This window comes from Megalobrama amblycephala, linkage group LG16 (genome assembly GCF_018812025.1).
Source record: "Megalobrama amblycephala isolate DHTTF-2021 linkage group LG16, ASM1881202v1, whole genome shotgun sequence".
NCBI lineage: Eukaryota > Metazoa > Chordata > Actinopteri > Cypriniformes > Xenocyprididae > Megalobrama > Megalobrama amblycephala.
This window is the reverse complement of record NC_063059.1, coordinates 15,926,521-15,945,120: the sequence shown is the minus strand read 5'-3', so window position 1 is coordinate 15,945,120 and position 18,600 is coordinate 15,926,521. Positions and strand designations below refer to the sequence as shown.

The window sequence follows — 18,600 nt, the reverse complement described above, 5'->3', positions numbered from 1 at the left end:
CTTTTTTTCTCTAAATGTGAAGTGACTGGCCATTCCCTATTTGATATACCCTATAAACAATGCCTGTTTAAGCCAGTTTATCATTTCAGCTAGTGTATCTCTCTTCCCTATAGCCTTAAATTTACTCTAGCATGTCTCAGTAACTGCATTTTTATATGATATAGAAAACAAAGCAGTCACCTGCCCCTGTGAGCTTGACTGCAGGTGAAGTCAAGCATGGAGAAGGACTTAAGCAATTTCCTCATTAGAAACGTGCTGTGTGTTTTCTCTGCCTCCTCTCTCGCTTTCATTAGAGCCTCTCAGAGGGTCTGATCATGTGGGCAGTGTTCTGAGGAGGTCTGAGAACCTTATATAACCAATGCACAGAGACTCACACTATGTATCGCCTCCTCTGACATCATCAGAAGCCTGTTTCTACAGACTTGCCTCACCAAATCAAATGAATGAGAGATGAACTAGTGTACCATTCATTTATATCAGTTCCCATTGATGGTAATGTTGTGTCAACCAGTGTTTAGAAGTTCTGTGAGAAAAAGAGAAGCCAAAGTATTATGCCATCATTTGCCATCTTACTTGGTTCTAGTTCCTCTTTTGAGCAGTAAATGGACATCATCAGGGATTCCTTACTGACTTCAGTTCAAAGATTACCATGAAATTTTCAAATGTTATTCCATGATGATGATTACAATGATCATGCAATGTTAACTGCATTTGTCAAGATGGTTGTAAATAGCTTGACATCTGTGTGTTGAATGAGTGTCAAATCACTTTTATTTTATATAGTGCTTTTTACAATGCAGATTGTGTCAAAGCAGCTTTACAGTGATAACAGGAAAATAATTTTGGCTGCACATCAGCTCTAGAAGAAAATGGTATCATTGTCCAGCTTAAGTAAGTTCAGTATTGATTCATTTCCGTTGTATGGGTGGACAAATTTCAGTCAACCAGATTTTGACCTCACTCAGCTCACACACTCACTTGCAAAATGTGTGTGCGCTGCAGGCAGTCACTCCTAATAGAGTATCACTCTATAAGAGTTTCAACTTGATTAAACGAATGAATCTATAATTCCGTCTCCCCTTTAAAACAGCACATGCAGATGTGTTGATGACATCAATGTGAATTGAGTGTATTTCATTGATGCGTTAAGTGTTATTACTGGGAGTACAGGAGAGCTTTATATGTGTTTAATGAAAATAGTTCCAAGCAAAGCAGAAAAGTTGCATCTCACAGCAACAGTGTTTAATTCTTGAATGATTAACTGTTTTTGAACAAATCAGGTGAGTCAGTTATTCAATGACCCATTCGTAAAGTGAGAGGACACTTGCTTCTTTTATGAATGAATTAGCCGGTTTGAGCAAATCAGTTGAATGAATGATTCTTTGATTCACTTCTTATGACTTGCCACCACCAAGTAGTGGTTTTAGCTTCATATATAATAGTATCATTTCTTTTTTCCCAACATTTCATATTACTATATTTAAAATGTTATATTCAGAACATTAATCTTGAAATATTATTTACAGTAGGCAATTGAAATTGCAGTTAAAGGATTTTGATAAATGGTCATCTTGATTTTGTTGATACCGATTTCATAGTGTACAGTGTTAAATTGTGTAAATTTCAACTTGATTAAATGAACAAATCTATAATTCCGTCTCCCCTTAAAACAGCACATGCGGAAGTGTTTATGACATTAATGTGAATTGAGTGTATTTCATTGATGCATTGAGTGTTATTACTGGGAGTACATAAGAGCTTTATATCTGTTAAAGGAGGAGTTGTGGACCTTGTCTGATCCAGGAAACCCCCTAAAATAAAATGCCAGAATAGTCTTGGTACCACACTATAATCATTTTCATTAATAACTTTAACAACCATTATAAACTATTTTTGCCATATCCTAGATTTATCGTGCCACTGTACAGTTCGAAAGAGAGACAAAAATATGAACTAAAAATTATTTTCATTTTGTTCTATAAAAATATGGTTCTGTTCATAAGTTTACATACCCCTTGCCAAATCTGTAAAAAATAATATAATGTTATATAATTAGTATTTCTGTTGTCTTTAATGTAACTGTTTATTATACATCAATATATGTTTTATAACCGTTCAATATGTGTTTAGCTAGCAAACAGTCAACTCAAATGTGTCTCAAATAATGTATACATGACTAATACATATGCACTTAAACTATACACTATGCACTCTACCGTTTAGTATATGAATTTTAGACCACATAAGGAAACCTGTGACTGTTGAGTGCATGAAGTGTCCAACATTCCACAATTTTTTTTTTTTTTTTTGCAGTTATATAAGTGCATCATCCTTGTATTTAAAGTGCACTTCTTCTTGTTGGAATTTTTATTTATTTTACAAAATGGAATAGAATAGTTCACAAGCATGCAAAGTGGAACATACTTATTGCTCTTTCCACTGAACGGTACTGTGCAGTACAATTCGGGACGGTAAACCCTGATCCAGCTTGCGTTTCCATTTGCCAACAGTACCTTTACTTGGTGTACAGTGCTCAGCATAAATGAGTACACCCCTATTGAAAAGTAACATTTTAAACAATATCTCGAATGAACATAAAAACAATTTCCAAAATGTTGACGACTAAGTTTAATATAACATCTGTTTAACTTATAACATGAAAGTAAGGTTAACTTAGATTACACATTTTTCATTTTTCAAAAATGAGTACGCCCCACAACAAAAACTATTACATCTAGTACTTTGTATGGCCTCCATGATTTTTAATGACAGCACAAAGTCTTTTAGGCATGGAATGAACAAGTTGGTGACATTTTGCAACATCTATCTTTTTCCATTCTTCAAGAAAAAAAAAAAGACAACAAGGACCAACTTCACCCGATGGTGCGGAACACACTGAGAAAACTTAGTCGGCCGATGAACAAAAACTGCCAGACGGCCGACCATCTGCTTGGTGTGTTCCTGCCTTTAGATGTGTGTTTAGGATCATTGCCATGTTGGAAAAGTGCACGACGACCAAGGGCACAGAGTGATGGTAGCATCTTCTCTTTCAGTATAGAGTAATACATCTGTGAATTCATGATGCCATCAATGAAATGCGCTCCCTGACACCAGCAGCACACATGCAGCCCCACATAAGGACACTGCCACCACCATGTTTCCTGTAGGCACCATGTAGGCACCATGCATTTTTCTTTGTATTCCTCACCTTTGCGACGCAATACAGTTTTGAAGCCATCAGTTCCAAAAACATTTATCTTGGTCTCATCACTCCAGAGTATAGAGTCCCAGTAGTCTTCATCTTTGTTAGCATGGGCCCTGGCAAAATCTAGGCGGGCTTTTTTGTGCGTGGGATTTAGGAGAGGCTTCTTTCGTGGACGGCACCCATGCATGCCATTCCTCTGCAGTGTACACTGTATTGTCACAGGAAATAGTCACCCCAGTTTGGCTTTCTACTTCTTTAGATAACTGCAGTGAACTTGCATGCCGATTTTCTTCAACCCTCAAAGAGGCTCCTGTCGAGGTGTCAACTTCCATGGACGACCTGGACGTCACTGTGAGATGGTTGCAGTTCCATCTTTTTTAAATTTTTGTACCACCTTTGCTACAGTATTCTGACTGATAAGTAAAGCTTTGCTGATCTTCTTGTAGCCTTCACCTTTCTGGTGTAAAGAAATTATTTTCTTTCTCAGGTCTTGTGACATTTCTCTTCCATGTGGTTCCATTGCTGACAGCATGAAATGGGAAGGGGTTTTAACACCCTTTTATAGTCAACTGTCTGCTGGACACCTGTGTAATGAATAGTTAGACTCACCTGTGGTTGAATTCTTGTAAAATTAGACATTTTGTAGTCTAAAATTTAGCTGTGCTCCAGAGACTTTCAGTGGGGTGTGTACTCATTTTTGCATCACCCCAATTTGAGTAAAACTGAAAATTTTGTTCTCTAAGTTATATTATTAACCTTACTTTCATGTTATAAGTTAAACAGATGTTATATAAAACTTAGTCTTGTCAACATTTTGGAAATTGTTTTTGTGTTCATTGAGATTGTTTAAAATGTTACTTTTCAAAGGGGGTGTACTCATTTATGCTGAGCACTGTATGCCGGAAAGTAGCGATCAACGTTCATTCTCGCACGAAGAAGAAAATGACTCAGTAAACAACAATGGAGGACATAAAGCAGATCTTGTTCTTGTTTCTCGGCTATGCACCGACATTGTATTGCAACAGTGTTGTGTTTCAACTGTATATTTAAAAAATGGCGCCTCTTGTGTTATCATTTCCTTTGTAGTACCTGCAAGTGACAGTTCTCTGTCAACCAGTCATCGTTCTGCATTGAGTCTAGCTCCACCCTTTAGGTACTGGACTACTGTGCTAGGTACCCCAAAGGGTCCCAAAAAAAGTGTTACGGTACGTTTCAGTATTTTGATATCATTCTCCACTTCTGACAATCGAAACAGAAATAATTGTGTACCGTATTGTACTGTACTCTACTGTACCATACTGCTCGGTGGAAACAAGCCATTATTAGCTAAAATTAGCAGTTAATTAAAAAAAAAATTGAGGTTGTTGATTTGTGCTGTTACACTCTTAAAAATCAAGGTTCTTTATTGGCATCCATAGCTACTTTTCCACCGTCGAGCCAAACCGTTCTCGTTGCTTAACTGTTCTGTTCGCAGTATGGATATAGTTTCTTTTTCCACTGTGGGGCTGATAACAGTGCTCTGTAGAATGTAATAAAAATAAGTCCGTCGTTGCCTAGGTGACACAAGAATCAACAGATGATATGAGATGTAAATAGCGACTGCGTTATGGAGGATGATCAGATATTTCTTTTAATTTTTTTATTAATCTGTGTTAACTTCATTAAAATAATGCAGAGAAACTGGTAGTCAGGCAACAGACAAGAGACCAGTCCTGAGTGATTTCGGACAGAGAACAGTTTGTAACCATGCCGTGCCATACCAAGTTCAAGTGGAAATATAACTGGAACCGTTCCTTACCATTCTTAAACTAAATTAAAAATTAAACCACTATTAAAATATTTCAACACAGCCAGCCTAACTTAGGCAATAGCCCTCCATTTAAAGGATTAGTTCACTTTGAAATGAAAATTACCCTAACCTTTACTCACCCTCAAGCCATCCTAGGTGTATATGATTTTTTTTTTTTATGAACATTATTGCAGAAATATTAATAAATATCCTGATGCATCCAATATTCGACTTCATAACTTGTTTAAATATGGATATTTTTTTACACAAACAAATTGCTTCGCTTCAGAAGGCCTTTATTTGTCACGTAAATAATGACGGATGCAATAGCAAGTTAATCTCTTTTATTAAGAGCTTCACACACAGATGGTCAGTCACAGATAACACAACGAACACAGCAGGAGAGTGGTGACGCAGGGACCTCGATGGGCGATGAGAGTCCAGATGAATGGTGACTGGTGAAGTGCGTCCGTGAAACAGTGCTGTGTAATCCGTGGGTGAAATCCAGAGAACAATCCAAACGAGGAAACAGGGAACAGGAAACAACGACGAGAAATCCAGTCCAAGGAACAAACAACACAAGCAAACACGAGACAACAACACCAGGACTCCAAACAACGATCTGACAAACAAGAGACGAAAGACAAGGCGTTATATAGGCAGGTGTAATTGCAACCAGCTGCCGCTGATCAGATAATCAGCGGCGACGCCCACACAAACAATCAGGTGACACACTACAGAACACACAGACACCAGAATGAGACAGCGGATTCATGAACCGTGACAGTACCCTCCCTCCTAGGAACGCCTCACGGCGTTCCCAGAGCTCCTTACCTGTCGATTGTAATCATCGATGAGGGAGTGATCCAGGATGTCCCTGGCAGGAACCCAACTTCTCTCCTCCGGACCGTAACCTTCCCAGTCCACCAAGTACTGGAATCCGCGTCCCCTCCGCCTAGAGTCCAGAATGCGATTGACCGAATAAGTAGGTTCCCCATCTACGAGTCGCGGCGGTGGAGGAACCGGAGTAGGCGGATTAAGATGAGAGTGAAAAACGGGTTTAATTTTGGAAACATGAAAGGCGGGATGAATCCTCCTGTACGCTGGAGGTAATTTGAGTCGGACTGCCACCGGACTAATGATTTTGGTGACAGGGAACGGGCCGATGAATTTAGGAGCTAATTTATTGGCAACGGAGCGGAGCGGAATGTTCTTAGTAGAAAGCCACACCTTTTGACCAACGACGTATACGGGAGGCTTCGACCGGTGGCGATCAGTCTTAGCCTTGGTGCGCGCCCTCACCTGCAGCAGAGTCTCACGGGCTCTGCTCCAAGTGCGGTGGCACCTCTGGACAAAGGCGTGAGCGGAGGGGACCGCGACTTCAGATTCCAGACTGGGAAACACAGGTGGCTGGTAACCTATACTACATTCAAACGGAGAGAGGCCCGTAGAAGACACTGGTAATGAATTATGTGCGTACTCAATCATAGAGAGTTGTTGGCTCCAGGAGGAAGGATTCTTGGACGCCAAACATCGCAACATTCGCTCCAAATCCTGGTTGGCTCTCTCGGTCTGCCCATTGGTCTGGGGATGGAACCCAGAGGAAAGACTGACAGTCGCCCCCAGCAGTCTACAAAACTCTTGCCAAAATTTGGACACAAATTGGGGACCCCTGTCGGACACCACATCTATCGGGAGGCCATGTAACCGAAAAATGTGGTCTACGACGGTAACCGCTGTCTCCTTAGCAGAGGGTAATTTGGTTAAGGGAACAAAATGAGTCGCCTTCGAGAACCGGTCCACCACGGTCAAAACGACCGTGTACCCCTGGGAGGGTGGGAGGGCGGTAACGAAATCTAGCGCAATGCGGGACCAAGGTCTCGAAGGGACAGACAGCGGTTGGAGTAACCCATCTGGGGGTCGATTGGAAGTCTTGCCAGTGGTGCAAACCGAGCAAGCCAAAACAAAACTGCGAATGTCACGAGCCATAGCTGGCCACCAGAATCGTTGCTTAACCAAAAACCTGGTCCGATTAACCCCTGGATGACAAGCCATGTTGGAACAATGACCCCATTTGATAACGCAGGACCTTAACTTCTCCGGCACAAACAAACGGTTCGGTGGGCATCCGGGCGGAGGCGTTACCCCTTCTAAGGCCGACAGGACCTTCGATTCGACCTCCCATGTAAGAGTGGAGACCACTAATGTCTCGGGAAGAATACACTCGGGAGTAGACGGGCGTTCGGAAGGATCAAAAATGCGAGATAAAGAATCGGGCTTGATGTTTTTGGAGCCCGGGCGGTACGATAGAGAAAAATCAAAACGTCCGAAAAAAAGTGCCCACCGAGCCTGCCTGGAGTTAAGTCTTTTAGCCGATCGAATATACTCAAGGTTCTTATGATCTGTCCATACGATAAAGGGTACCCCCGAACCCTCCAACCAATGACGCCACTCTTCCAACGCTAATTTGACTGCCAACAACTCTCTATTACCAATGTCATAGTTGCGTTCGGCTGGAGATAAACGATGGGAAAAATACGCGCAAGGATGCATCTTATCGTCCGTGGGAGAACGCTGGGATAGTACTGCACCTACCCCCACCTCTGACGCGTCGACCTCCACCACGAACTGACGCAAAGGATCAGGGGCAATGAGAATGGGAGCCGAAACGAAGCGACTCTTCAGTTTGGCAAATGCAGCTTCCGCTGCATCCGACCACCTGAAGGTCGTTCTGGGGGAGGTCAAGGCGGTCAGAGGCACGGCTAGTTGGCTGAAATTGCGAATAAAACGCCGGTAAAAATTTGCCAATCCCAGAAACCTCTGTAGGGCCTTACGGGAATCTGGACTTGGCCAATCCACCACAGCCTTAACCTTGTCAGGATCCATGCGAACTCCCTCAGACGAGACGATGTACCCTAGAAAAGAAACAGACTGTGCATGAAACTCGCATTTCTCCGCCTTGACAAAAAGCCCATTCTCTAACAGACGCTGAAGCACTCGTCTGACGTGTTGAACATGTTCCTGGAGAGACGAGGAAAATATCAATATGTCATCCAGGTAGACATAAATGAACTGATCGACCATGTCTCTCAACACGTCATTGACGAGTGCCTGGAAGACCGCTGGACTGTTGGACAGCCCGAAGGGCATGACCAAGTATTCAAAGTGTCCTCTAGGGGTGTTAAACGCGGTCTTCCATTCATCCCCCTTCCTGATGCGAACCAAATGATAAGCGTTCCTTAAGTCCAATTTAGTGAAACGGATGCTCCCTGCAACCTCTCAAAGGCTGAAGACATCAACGGCAAAGGATAAGTATTCTTTACCGTGATGTTGTTCAGCCCTCGGTAATCAATGCAAGGTCGCAGAGACCCATCCTTCTTCCCCACAAAAAAGAACCCCGCCCCCGCTGGAGAAGAGGAAGGGCGGATGAATTTCGCTGCAAGAGAATCAGAAATATATTTCTCCATGGCCTCCCTCTCGGGAGCAGACAGAGAGTATAGTTTGCCTTTAGGCGGAGACTTACCGGGTACTAAATCTATGGCACAGTCATAGGGACGATGTGGAGGGAGAGAAGCAGCCCGGGACTTACTGAACACTTCCCTCAGGTCTTGATACTCTGCGGGCACGTTAGACAAATCCACCGCCTCCTCCTGTAACACAGAAACAGACACAGTGGGACAAGCAGACAACAGACAAGACCTGTGACAAAGAGTGCTCCACTCGGTGATGGTGTGCTGCTGCCAGTCAATCCGAGGGTTGTGTTTGGTGAGCCAGGGGTGTCCGAGAACGACAGGTGCCTGAGGTGAGTCCATGAGGAGAAACTGAATGTCTTCATTGTGATTGCCAGAGGAGATGAGAGTAACGTAGTCCGTAGAGTGAGAGATGCTGGGAAGTCGTTGTCAAAATGCGAGATAAAGAATCGGGCTTGATGTTTTTGGAGCCCGGGCGGTACGATAGAGAAAAATCAAAACGTCCGAAAAAAAGTGCCCACCGAGCCTGCCTGGAGTTAAGTCTTTTAGCCGATCGAATATACTCAAGGTTCTTATGATCTGTCCATACGATAAAGGGTACCCCCGAACCCTCCAACCAATGACGCCACTCTTCCAACGCTAATTTGACTGCCAACAACTCTCTATTACCAATGTCATAGTTGCGTTCGGCTGGAGATAAACGATGGGAAAAATACGCGCAAGGATGCATCTTATCGTCCGTGGGAGAACGCTGGGATAGTACTGCACCTACCCCCACCTCTGACGCGTCGACCTCCACCACGAACTGACGCAAAGGATCAGGGGCAATGAGAATGGGAGCCGAAACGAAGCGACTCTTCAGTTTGGCAAATGCAGCTTCCGCTGCATCCGACCACCTGAAGGTCGTTCTGGGGAGGTCAAGGCGGTCAGAGGCACGGCTAGTTGGCTGAAATTGCGAATAAAACGCCGGTAAAAATTTGCCAATCCCAGAAACCTCTGTAGGGCCTTACGGGAATCTGGACTTGGCCAATCCACCACAGCCTTAACCTTGTCAGGATCCATGCGAACTCCCTCAGACGAGACGATGTACCCTAGAAAAGAAACAGACTGTGCATGAAACTCGCATTTCTCCGCCTTGACAAAAAGCCCATTCTCTAACAGACGCTGAAGCACTCGTCTGACGTGTTGAACATGTTCCTGGAGAGACGAGGAAAATATCAATATGTCATCCAGGTAGACATAAATGAACTGATCGACCATGTCTCTCAACACGTCATTGACGAGTGCCTGGAAGACCGCTGGACTGTTGGACAGCCCGAAGGGCATGACCAAGTATTCAAAGTGTCCTCTAGGGGTGTTAAACGCGGTCTTCCATTCATCCCCCTTCCTGATGCGAACCAAATGATAAGCGTTCCTTAAGTCCAATTTAGTGAAAACGGATGCTCCCTGCAACCTCTCAAAGGCTGAAGACATCAACGGCAAAGGATAAGTATTCTTTACCGTGATGTTGTTCAGCCCTCGGTAATCAATGCAAGGTCGCAGAGACCCATCCTTCTTCCCCACAAAAAAGAACCCCGCCCCCGCTGGAGAAGAGGAAGGGCGGATGAATTTCGCTGCAAGAGAATCAGAAATATATTTCTCCATGGCCTCCCTCTCGGGAGCAGACAGAGAGTATAGTTTGCCTTTAGGCGGAGACTTACCGGGTACTAAATCTATGGCACAGTCATAGGGACGATGTGGAGGGAGAGAAGCAGCCCGGGACTTACTGAACACTTCCCTCAGGTCTTGATACTCTGCGGGCACGTTAGACAAATCCACCGCCTCCTCCTGTAACACAGAAACAGACACAGTGGGACAAGCAGACAACAGACAAGACCTGTGACAAAGAGTGCTCCACTCGGTGATGGTGTGCTGCTGCCAGTCAATCCGAGGGTTGTGTTTGGTGAGCCAGGGGTGTCCGAGAACGACAGGTGCCTGAGGTGAGTCCATGAGGAGAAACTGAATGTCTTCATTGTGATTGCCAGAGGAGATGAGAGTAACGTAGTCCGTAGAGTGAGAGATGCTGGGAAGTCGTTGTCCATTGAGTGCGTCGACAGTGATCAGGCGGGTGAGTGGGATGATGGGTAAACTGTTAAGTTGTGCAAAGTTGGTGTCCATGAAGTTCCCCTCAGCCCCGGAGTCGATGAGTGCCTGACAGGTGATGTTGTGAGTCGCCCATCTCAGTCTTACCGGGAGGAGGGTGGATGGTGAGGACTTCTCGGCGGAGATCCCACCCGATAGTAGCCTCAGATTTACTACCGGGCTTGATCTTTTACTGGGCAAGACCTGAGGAAGTGACCTGATGCTCCGCAGTAGAGGCATAAGCCTTGGGATCTCCGCCTTTCTCTCTCCTCCCGGGAAAGCCGAGCTCTCCCTACCTGCATGGGTTCGGGATCTAAAGAGGAGCCGACCGTGTCCGCTGTATTGGCCAACCGGCCCTCCGCTCCATGAGGCTTAGCGTTAGCAGATTCTAGACGTTCCAGCCTCTGAAGTCGAGCATCCACTCGCAGCGCGAGATCGATGAGTGCGTTGAGTGTCTGAGGAAGATCCAAGACATAGATTTCTCGATGGACACGGTCGGCCAACCCATGCAGGAACACATCCCACTGCGCCTCCTCGTTCCAGCGGCACTCCGCCGCGAGAGTGCGAAACTCGATGGAATATTCTGCGACCGTGCGGTTACCCTGCTTGAGTTCGGTGAGTTGTCGGGCAGCGTCCTTGCCAGCCACCGCACGGTCGAACACTCTCCTCATCTCGGCGGCGAGTGCCTGGAACGAGGCGCAGCATGGATCCTGGTTCTCCCACACCGCCGTTCCCCACAATGCTGCCTTCCCTGTCAGGAGCGTGATCACAAAAGCCACCTTGGATTCCTCCCTCTCGAAGGTGCGTGGCTGCAACGAGAAATGCAAGGAACACTTGTTCAAGAACGCTCTACAAAAGTTCGGCTCACCGGCATAAGTCTGAGGAACAGGAAGGCGTGGTTCTGGCTGATCCCACCGCTCCAGCGGCGTTGGGGGAATCGGCGGTGGGGTGGCGCAGTGGGAGCTCGAAGCTGTTGAAGTTGCTGGGAGAGCTCAGACACCTGCGTCACCAGCGCTTGAACAGCGCGTCCGGTGGAAGAGATACTCTCCTGCTGTTGGTCCATGCGAGAAATGCTGTGGTTGATGAACTCCGTCAAAGCTGCTGAGCTTGCTGCATCCATAGTTGGTCAGATCGTTCTGTCACGTAAATAATGACGGATGCAATAGCAAGTTAATCTCTTTTATTAAGAGCTTCACACACAGATGGTCAGTCACAGATAACACAACGAACACAGCAGGAGAGTGGTGACGCAGGGACCTCGATGGGCGATGAGAGTCCAGATGAATGGTGACTGGTGAAGTGCGTCCGTGAAACAGTGCTGTGTAATCCGTGGGTGAAATCCAGAGAACAATCCAAACGAGGAAACAGGGAACAGGAAACAACGACGAGAAATCCAGTCCAAGGAACAAACAACACAAGCAAACACGAGACAACAACACCAGGACTCCAAACAACGATCTGACAAACAAGAGACGAAAGACAAGGCGTTATATAGGCAGGTGTAATTGCAACCAGCTGCCGCTGATCAGATAATCAGCGGCGACGCCCACACAAACAATCAGGTGACACACTACAGAACACACAGACACCAGAATGAGACAGCGGATTCATGAACCGTGACATTATTAACACACCGGAGCTGTGTGGAGTACACATTTATGATGAATGGATGTGGATGGATGCACTTTGTTCAGCTCATACTCATTGAACTCTTATCACTGCCATTACAAAGCTCGGATGCATTAGGATATTTATTAATATTTCTCCGATTGTCTTCGTCAGAAACAAGAAAGTCATATACACCTATGGCTTGAGGGTGAGTAAAGGTTGGGCTAATTTTCATTTCAAAGTTAACTAATCCTTTAAGCTTAACAAAAAGCAAAAGCCAGTCTGGCATTGACATAAAATAGCATTTTGCAAGGTCGGAAATGCCACCAAAATTAATAAAAATGCCCCCAAGAAGATATGAACTGCCCTTGAATGAGTTCTTGTATTTTGTGTTTGTAACATAATATAGTTAAGCAATATCGAGCAAGAGTGCTATTTTCTCAAATATCAGCATGATTGCAAAATGTGATATTAATTTCTTAAAAGTTCAATAAACAATAAGTTGATTATATGACTTGACAATTTTTAGCGACAACGTTGTCAATTTTGACTGTTTTTGCTCAATTTGGCCAATGAAAATATTTCCAAACAAAGCAGAAAAGTTGCATTTCCCAGCAACAGTTTCATTCTTGAATGATTCACTGTTTTTGAACGAATCAGATGAGTGAATTATCCAATGACCCATTTGTAATGTGAGAGAACACTTGCTTCTTTTATGAATGAATTAGCCTGTTTGAGTGAATCAGTTGAATGAATGATTCTTTGATTAATTTATTATGACTTGCTGCCACCTACTAATGGTTTTAATATCATTTCTTTTTTCCCAACATTTCATATTACTATATTTAAAATGTTATATTTAGAACATTAATCTCATAACATTATTTAGGCAATTGTAATGAAATTAATGGATTTTGATAAATGGTGATCTTGATTTTGTTGTTACTGATTTCATAGTGTACAGTGTTAAACAGTGTAAATTAAAAGATGATCAACAATATGTAACTTTACTAAGGGGATGCCCTTATTTTCCCTTGAGCACCTGTCTGTGTACAGCCCTGGTCAACAGTGTACTTATAGATGTACATTCAGAGATAAATTACAGCTGTAATCACATACAGGTATTTTTTAAATACATGTATCTCCACAATAAATGCATTGTGTTAAATGATTTATTTAAATGTTTGTACATAGTAGTTAAAAACATTTAATATAATGTGGGAACAACAAAGAGGATTAGAAAATAAGAAAGAGACCCGTTAAGGCCAAAATGGTGGACAGTCTCTTAACCCAATGCACCCGGAATTGACACACACCAGGAAGACAGAACTGCAGTCAGGGGGAGGGACGTGATCAGCTCAAGCCTCTGTTTGTGTGTGAGTGCAGAGGCGGGCCATTATATGTGTGTGTGTTTACGAAAGAGAGGAAGCAAGTAGCTGTTTCTGTGTTTGTGTGAGAGGGAGGACACGTTACTGTTCCAGAGAGAGAGAGAAAAAAAACCCTCCGTGGACAGAAAAGGTAGAATTCCAGTGGAGGCACTGATGTGTCATGGGCGGCTTGTGAAAACTTGAAAGGAAGGAAAGCAGCAAGTGAAACGAAGGGAGAGCAGAGAGAGTGATCAGCTGCCAGCATGGAGGAGGATGAGGATGAGGTGCTGGGTCTTCTGAACAAAGTTCTGGAGGATGAAGATTTGTTTGACAATGAGATGGACTTGGACTGTCCATTCACTCCAGTGGAACTCAGGACGTTTAAGGTGAGAGAGAGACAGGCTGAGAGGTGAAGAGACAGACAGCACTTCTTTCTTCCTCTACTGGCTTGCTGACAGAGGTTTTGCTCTGTCTCAATGGCTAAAAATAGTGAGGTGGAAAGTATTAAACCTTTTTTTGCGACGTGGCGTTAGTGTTTGTTTTTTTAATTTCTCTTTTGCTTTTTACCAGTCACATGTAGCAAAGATGGTCTTAATGATCTTTATCCTTTTCTAACACACTCATAGAGACAGAAATCACTTAGATAAAGGCAGAAACTAGGCCATTTTTGCACAAATACAGATGTTTATTTACCAACTGTTGCTGTGATTTTTGACTCTTTGGCATTGCATTCGCTGTACTGTATGTTTGATTTGGATGTTTAGTGTCTTTATAAGAGCATCCATGCTTCATTAGACTCCACCAGCGGTAACTTCACTTTGTCACATTTGTTAGCACAATCATATATGCTCTATAGTCGTATACTCGCATTCAGAGCACACACCATAAACACACCATTCTCGTAAGGCACAGTTACCCTAAAATAAAAATTCTGTCATTATTTACTCACCATCATGTCATTCCAAACCTGAATGGCTTTTTCTTTCTTGGAAGTTGAAAGTTTTTGGACACTATATATTACATTATAACCATTTCATTAGTTGGGTGAACTGTCACTTTATAACATTTCTCTCTCAATACATTGGGTGCATGGTCAGAAATGTTGTGTAATGCCATGCTTCTAAACAGATGTAGTTTAGTTAGAGACTTTTAGCTCATCATAAGGACTGACCTGAATCATGTGTGTCTGAGTTACTGTTGTCCATATACACAAAAGATGGACAATATAATGAACTGAAAAATAAAAAAAACATTTTTAGCTGTTAAGCAGCACACCCCCCCCCCAATCTCTCTGATATTTTGGTATATCCATGCATCTATACCTGTATTACTCTCTCTTTGTCTCTCTTTTATGAATGTTTAAAAGTTTGTCTGTAAGGTTTTATTTTATTTTTTTGATTGAAGAGTTTTATGCTCACCAAGGCTGCATTTATTTGATCAAAAATACAGTAAAACAGTAATATAGTAAATTACAGTTTGAAATAACTGTTTTCTATTTTAATATATTTAAAATGTAATTTATTTCTGTGATGGCAGAGCTGAATTTTCAGCAGCCATTATTCCAGTCTTCAGTTTCACATGATCCTTCAGAAATCTAATTCTAATATGCTGATTTGGTGCTCAACAACATTTGGAAACATTTATTTTATTTTATTTTTCTAATAAACATCATTCATTTAAAATAGAAATTTTGTAACAATGTCTTTAAATGGACTTTCGTTTCCAAAATGTGGATAATAATGAATCTAATCTAATAAAAGATCACTAAAGATCTAATAAGATCCCTAAATTCAGAGGCCAGTTGTCTAACTTCAAATTATGCTTCTAGTTTCAGGATATCTAGCAAACGCAAACCTGCATCAGCTACGTGAGCTTATATATATATATATATATATATATATATATATATATACGCATCTGTCTACCTGGATTATTAAGAATATATATATATATATATATATATATATATATATATATATATATTCTTAATAATCCAGGTAGACAGATGCGTTTCTTAGTCTGGCTGTACATTTTCTGTTTATACAGTCTAGAAACTTCTCAGTCTCTGTAACTTCCTCTTCTGTCCTATTTGCCCATTCTCTGTCTTTTACAAATGACAACTAACTGTGTTTATAAATAATTTTCTTCCTGTGTCGTCATTCCTTAACAATATCTTATCACTATCACTGGACACTGTACTAAAAGTCTCTGCTATTTATTAAGTAAAATCCACTCTGCACCTCAACATAAACTAATTCAAATAGCTCTTACTTAAAATGAATATTATTGCATTAGGTTCAAAGGCATTTCAAAAAAGAAGAGTTGGTTGACATTGAAGGGCCAAAAGTCATGACCCCAAAATGCTGTTATCATTTACTCATCCTCATGTGGTATGACTTTCTTCTTCTTCTTTTTTTCTTTTCTCCCCCTTCTCTTTCTCCCCCTTCTCTTTTTTTTTTCTTTTTGGTCACCAAAATTTTCATGCACTTTTGAAAGTGATTCAGAATGATAACAGAATATTCATTTTGGGGTGAACTATCCCTTTAAGCGTCTTTAAGGGGTTCTTCAGGGTTTTCACAATATGTCTCAAAAGTAATTCCTTTATTATTCTTACCATTAGCATCTTCACACAGGATATTCATAACTGTCACAATGAGCCCTGGTCTCACTTTAGTCTGAACCTTATTCATTTTTCCCCTTCCAAAGTATCACAGAATAAATAGTGCTCTGAACAAAGGAATGTTTGTGAGTGAATTATAAGGGCAATGGCGGGGCTATTTGGCCACTCTTTATATGTAGTTAGTCATAAGGGTGGTACTTCCTGTCTTTTCAGATATAACTACTGTTTATTCCTTTATGTAATCAAATTTCATGGGTTTCAAGAAGACTCAGTCATGTTTTGATTTATCCTCATTTATTTGTGGTGGTTTTGGTGTACAGACATGGTGGGTGAAATTTACACATACAATAATTGTTCCAAAATAGTTTTTATGAAGTCATGTAATAAAGCAAGAGCTGTTGTAAATGGAAAGTTCAAAGGGGGATTTGGTTTAAATACTTATTTGGAGCTGAAACATTAAAGCAGACATTTGAAAGATGGATTACACTTGAAGGCTCCTTGAATTTTCCTCTTTCACTCATATTCACAGGTATTTATTCAAATGGCTAGGTTTAGATAGCATGTCTGTGACTTTGTTTGAACACACAAACACAGAAACAGTTTGAACTCTGTACCTGGATGGGTGAATTCTCAGGGTGTGTCTCTGCCTGAGAAATTTCACACCAGAGAGAGAAATAAAGATCAGACTACTAGTAGGAAAAGCTGAACACATGGTTTAATTAACTACAGGAGGTGTTCATCAGTTGAAGCATATTTCTTAACTGAATATTGCTACAAAAATGTACCTATGCATACAATTCCCTGCAGTTTCCAGCTGAAATAAACACTAGAGACAGTAAAACATAAACAACTTTTATTCCTTTTCACACAAATTGTTTACAGTCACAGATTATCAATTAATTCATTTTCAATACCTATCACATCAAAACACTTTTACCATAGTCTATGATTTGAAAACTTTTCCGCCGTAAGCAATCTTGTTTGGCAGCTCACCTGGTACAGCATTGAACTAGCGATGCAGAGCTCTCAGGTATGAGTCCTGTAAAACATGGTTCACCAAAAGAACTTGAGGTCATGTACTGTAAAAACAAGATAAAATTGCATGGTTGCTTCAGCAAATGTGTTTTTGTCTCACATTTAATTTCTTAACACAATCGGTTGTGTTTAGTGTAGGGTGGTGTGTTTTATGTTCAAACACAATAGAGCATTAACCTTTTAGCACCACTCACTGGACATTTCATTTGATTCGAACTACCATGATATGTGCATGAACCAACGTAACAAGTTTATCTGTTTGAAGTAAAATGAACATGCTTCGTAGGGCCACTTTGACCTTGAAACGTAAAATGTGCAAGATTTAATTAGTTTTTCCAAAAATGAAAATTCTGTAATAATGTTCTTACCTTCATTTCGTTTCAGACCTTTAAGATTTTATTGTGGAACACATAAAAGGTCAATTTTTGAAGAATATCCTGGCCACACTGCCAATTTCCAAAATGACAAAATGTCCTTTTTTTCTAAAGATATATAGTAGCATTGTGTGATAATAGGCAGCAATTTAAGTTGTTGTTCACTGAAAATCTTACATTAGCAAAAAGGTTCATATGAAGCACCACTAATTTTTAATCCTTTCTGTTTTTCTATGCGATGCAGTGAATGTCAGGTATAAACAGCATGAGTCATTTGGACCACTATTATTTTGCATCCATTTTGAAGCTTGATAAACCCTAGTGTGTTTTATATGTTTTTAGATTCACCTGATTTATTTGTATTGTATGTGTTTTTGTGTCTCAGGGAGACATGGAAAAGGGTCTGGAAATGAAGAAACTGGTTCTGTCTGGTTTCCTGGCAAGTGAAGAGATCTATATTAACCAGCTGGAGGCATTGCTGCTGGTGAGTACTACTGCCACAAATATCATCAGTCACACTTCATGGTAAACTTGATGTGGGAACTTTACAGTCCTTGGTGTGTGGAGTGTTTTAATTAAGCAATAACATACTCGAGGTGTGCTGTATTGTGAATACAGTTATGGCTGAAGGGCAGCCCATTTAGCCATGACTGTATTCACAATGCAGCACGCCTCGTGTACCTTATTGCTTTTATACATTTTTTACCACACAATACAAATGTTAAGAGCAAAAATATATGTATTAATATGTTACTTTTTTGAAGTAAAATCATTAAATTCTATCCTGCCAGAAAAATAGTCCCTAACAATGACAGTAAACGGCAAGAGAATGCTCCTAGGTGTAATGCCTCATCTGACGGTACACTAGGAACTGTTCTTAGTGGACAATGAACTGAGAAATCAAATTGGGGAAATATTTTTGCGCTGAATATTGCATGCATGTGTAAACTTCAGTAAAGTCTGAAGTTTAATGCAGACTGTCAGGACAAGCCTTCATGCTAAATGGAAATA

At 41.6% G+C, this 18,600-nt stretch overlaps 1 protein-coding gene across 4 annotated transcripts in view; it reads left to right on the top strand.

The window, feature by feature from the left end:
• Positions 1–18,600, top strand: part of abr (ABR activator of RhoGEF and GTPase) — a 343,069-nt gene that overhangs the window by 112,465 nt on the left and 212,004 nt on the right. For 3 of the 4 annotated variants that reach the window (XM_048161871.1, XM_048161872.1, XM_048161873.1), the window contains exon 3: positions 17,975–18,073. In XM_048161871.1, coding sequence (XP_048017828.1) covers positions 17,975–18,073 — 99 coding nt within the window. Of the gene's footprint in view, positions 1–13,578; positions 13,947–17,974; positions 18,074–18,600 lie in introns of those variants that run through there. The other variant, XM_048161874.1, reaches the window with a different exon arrangement.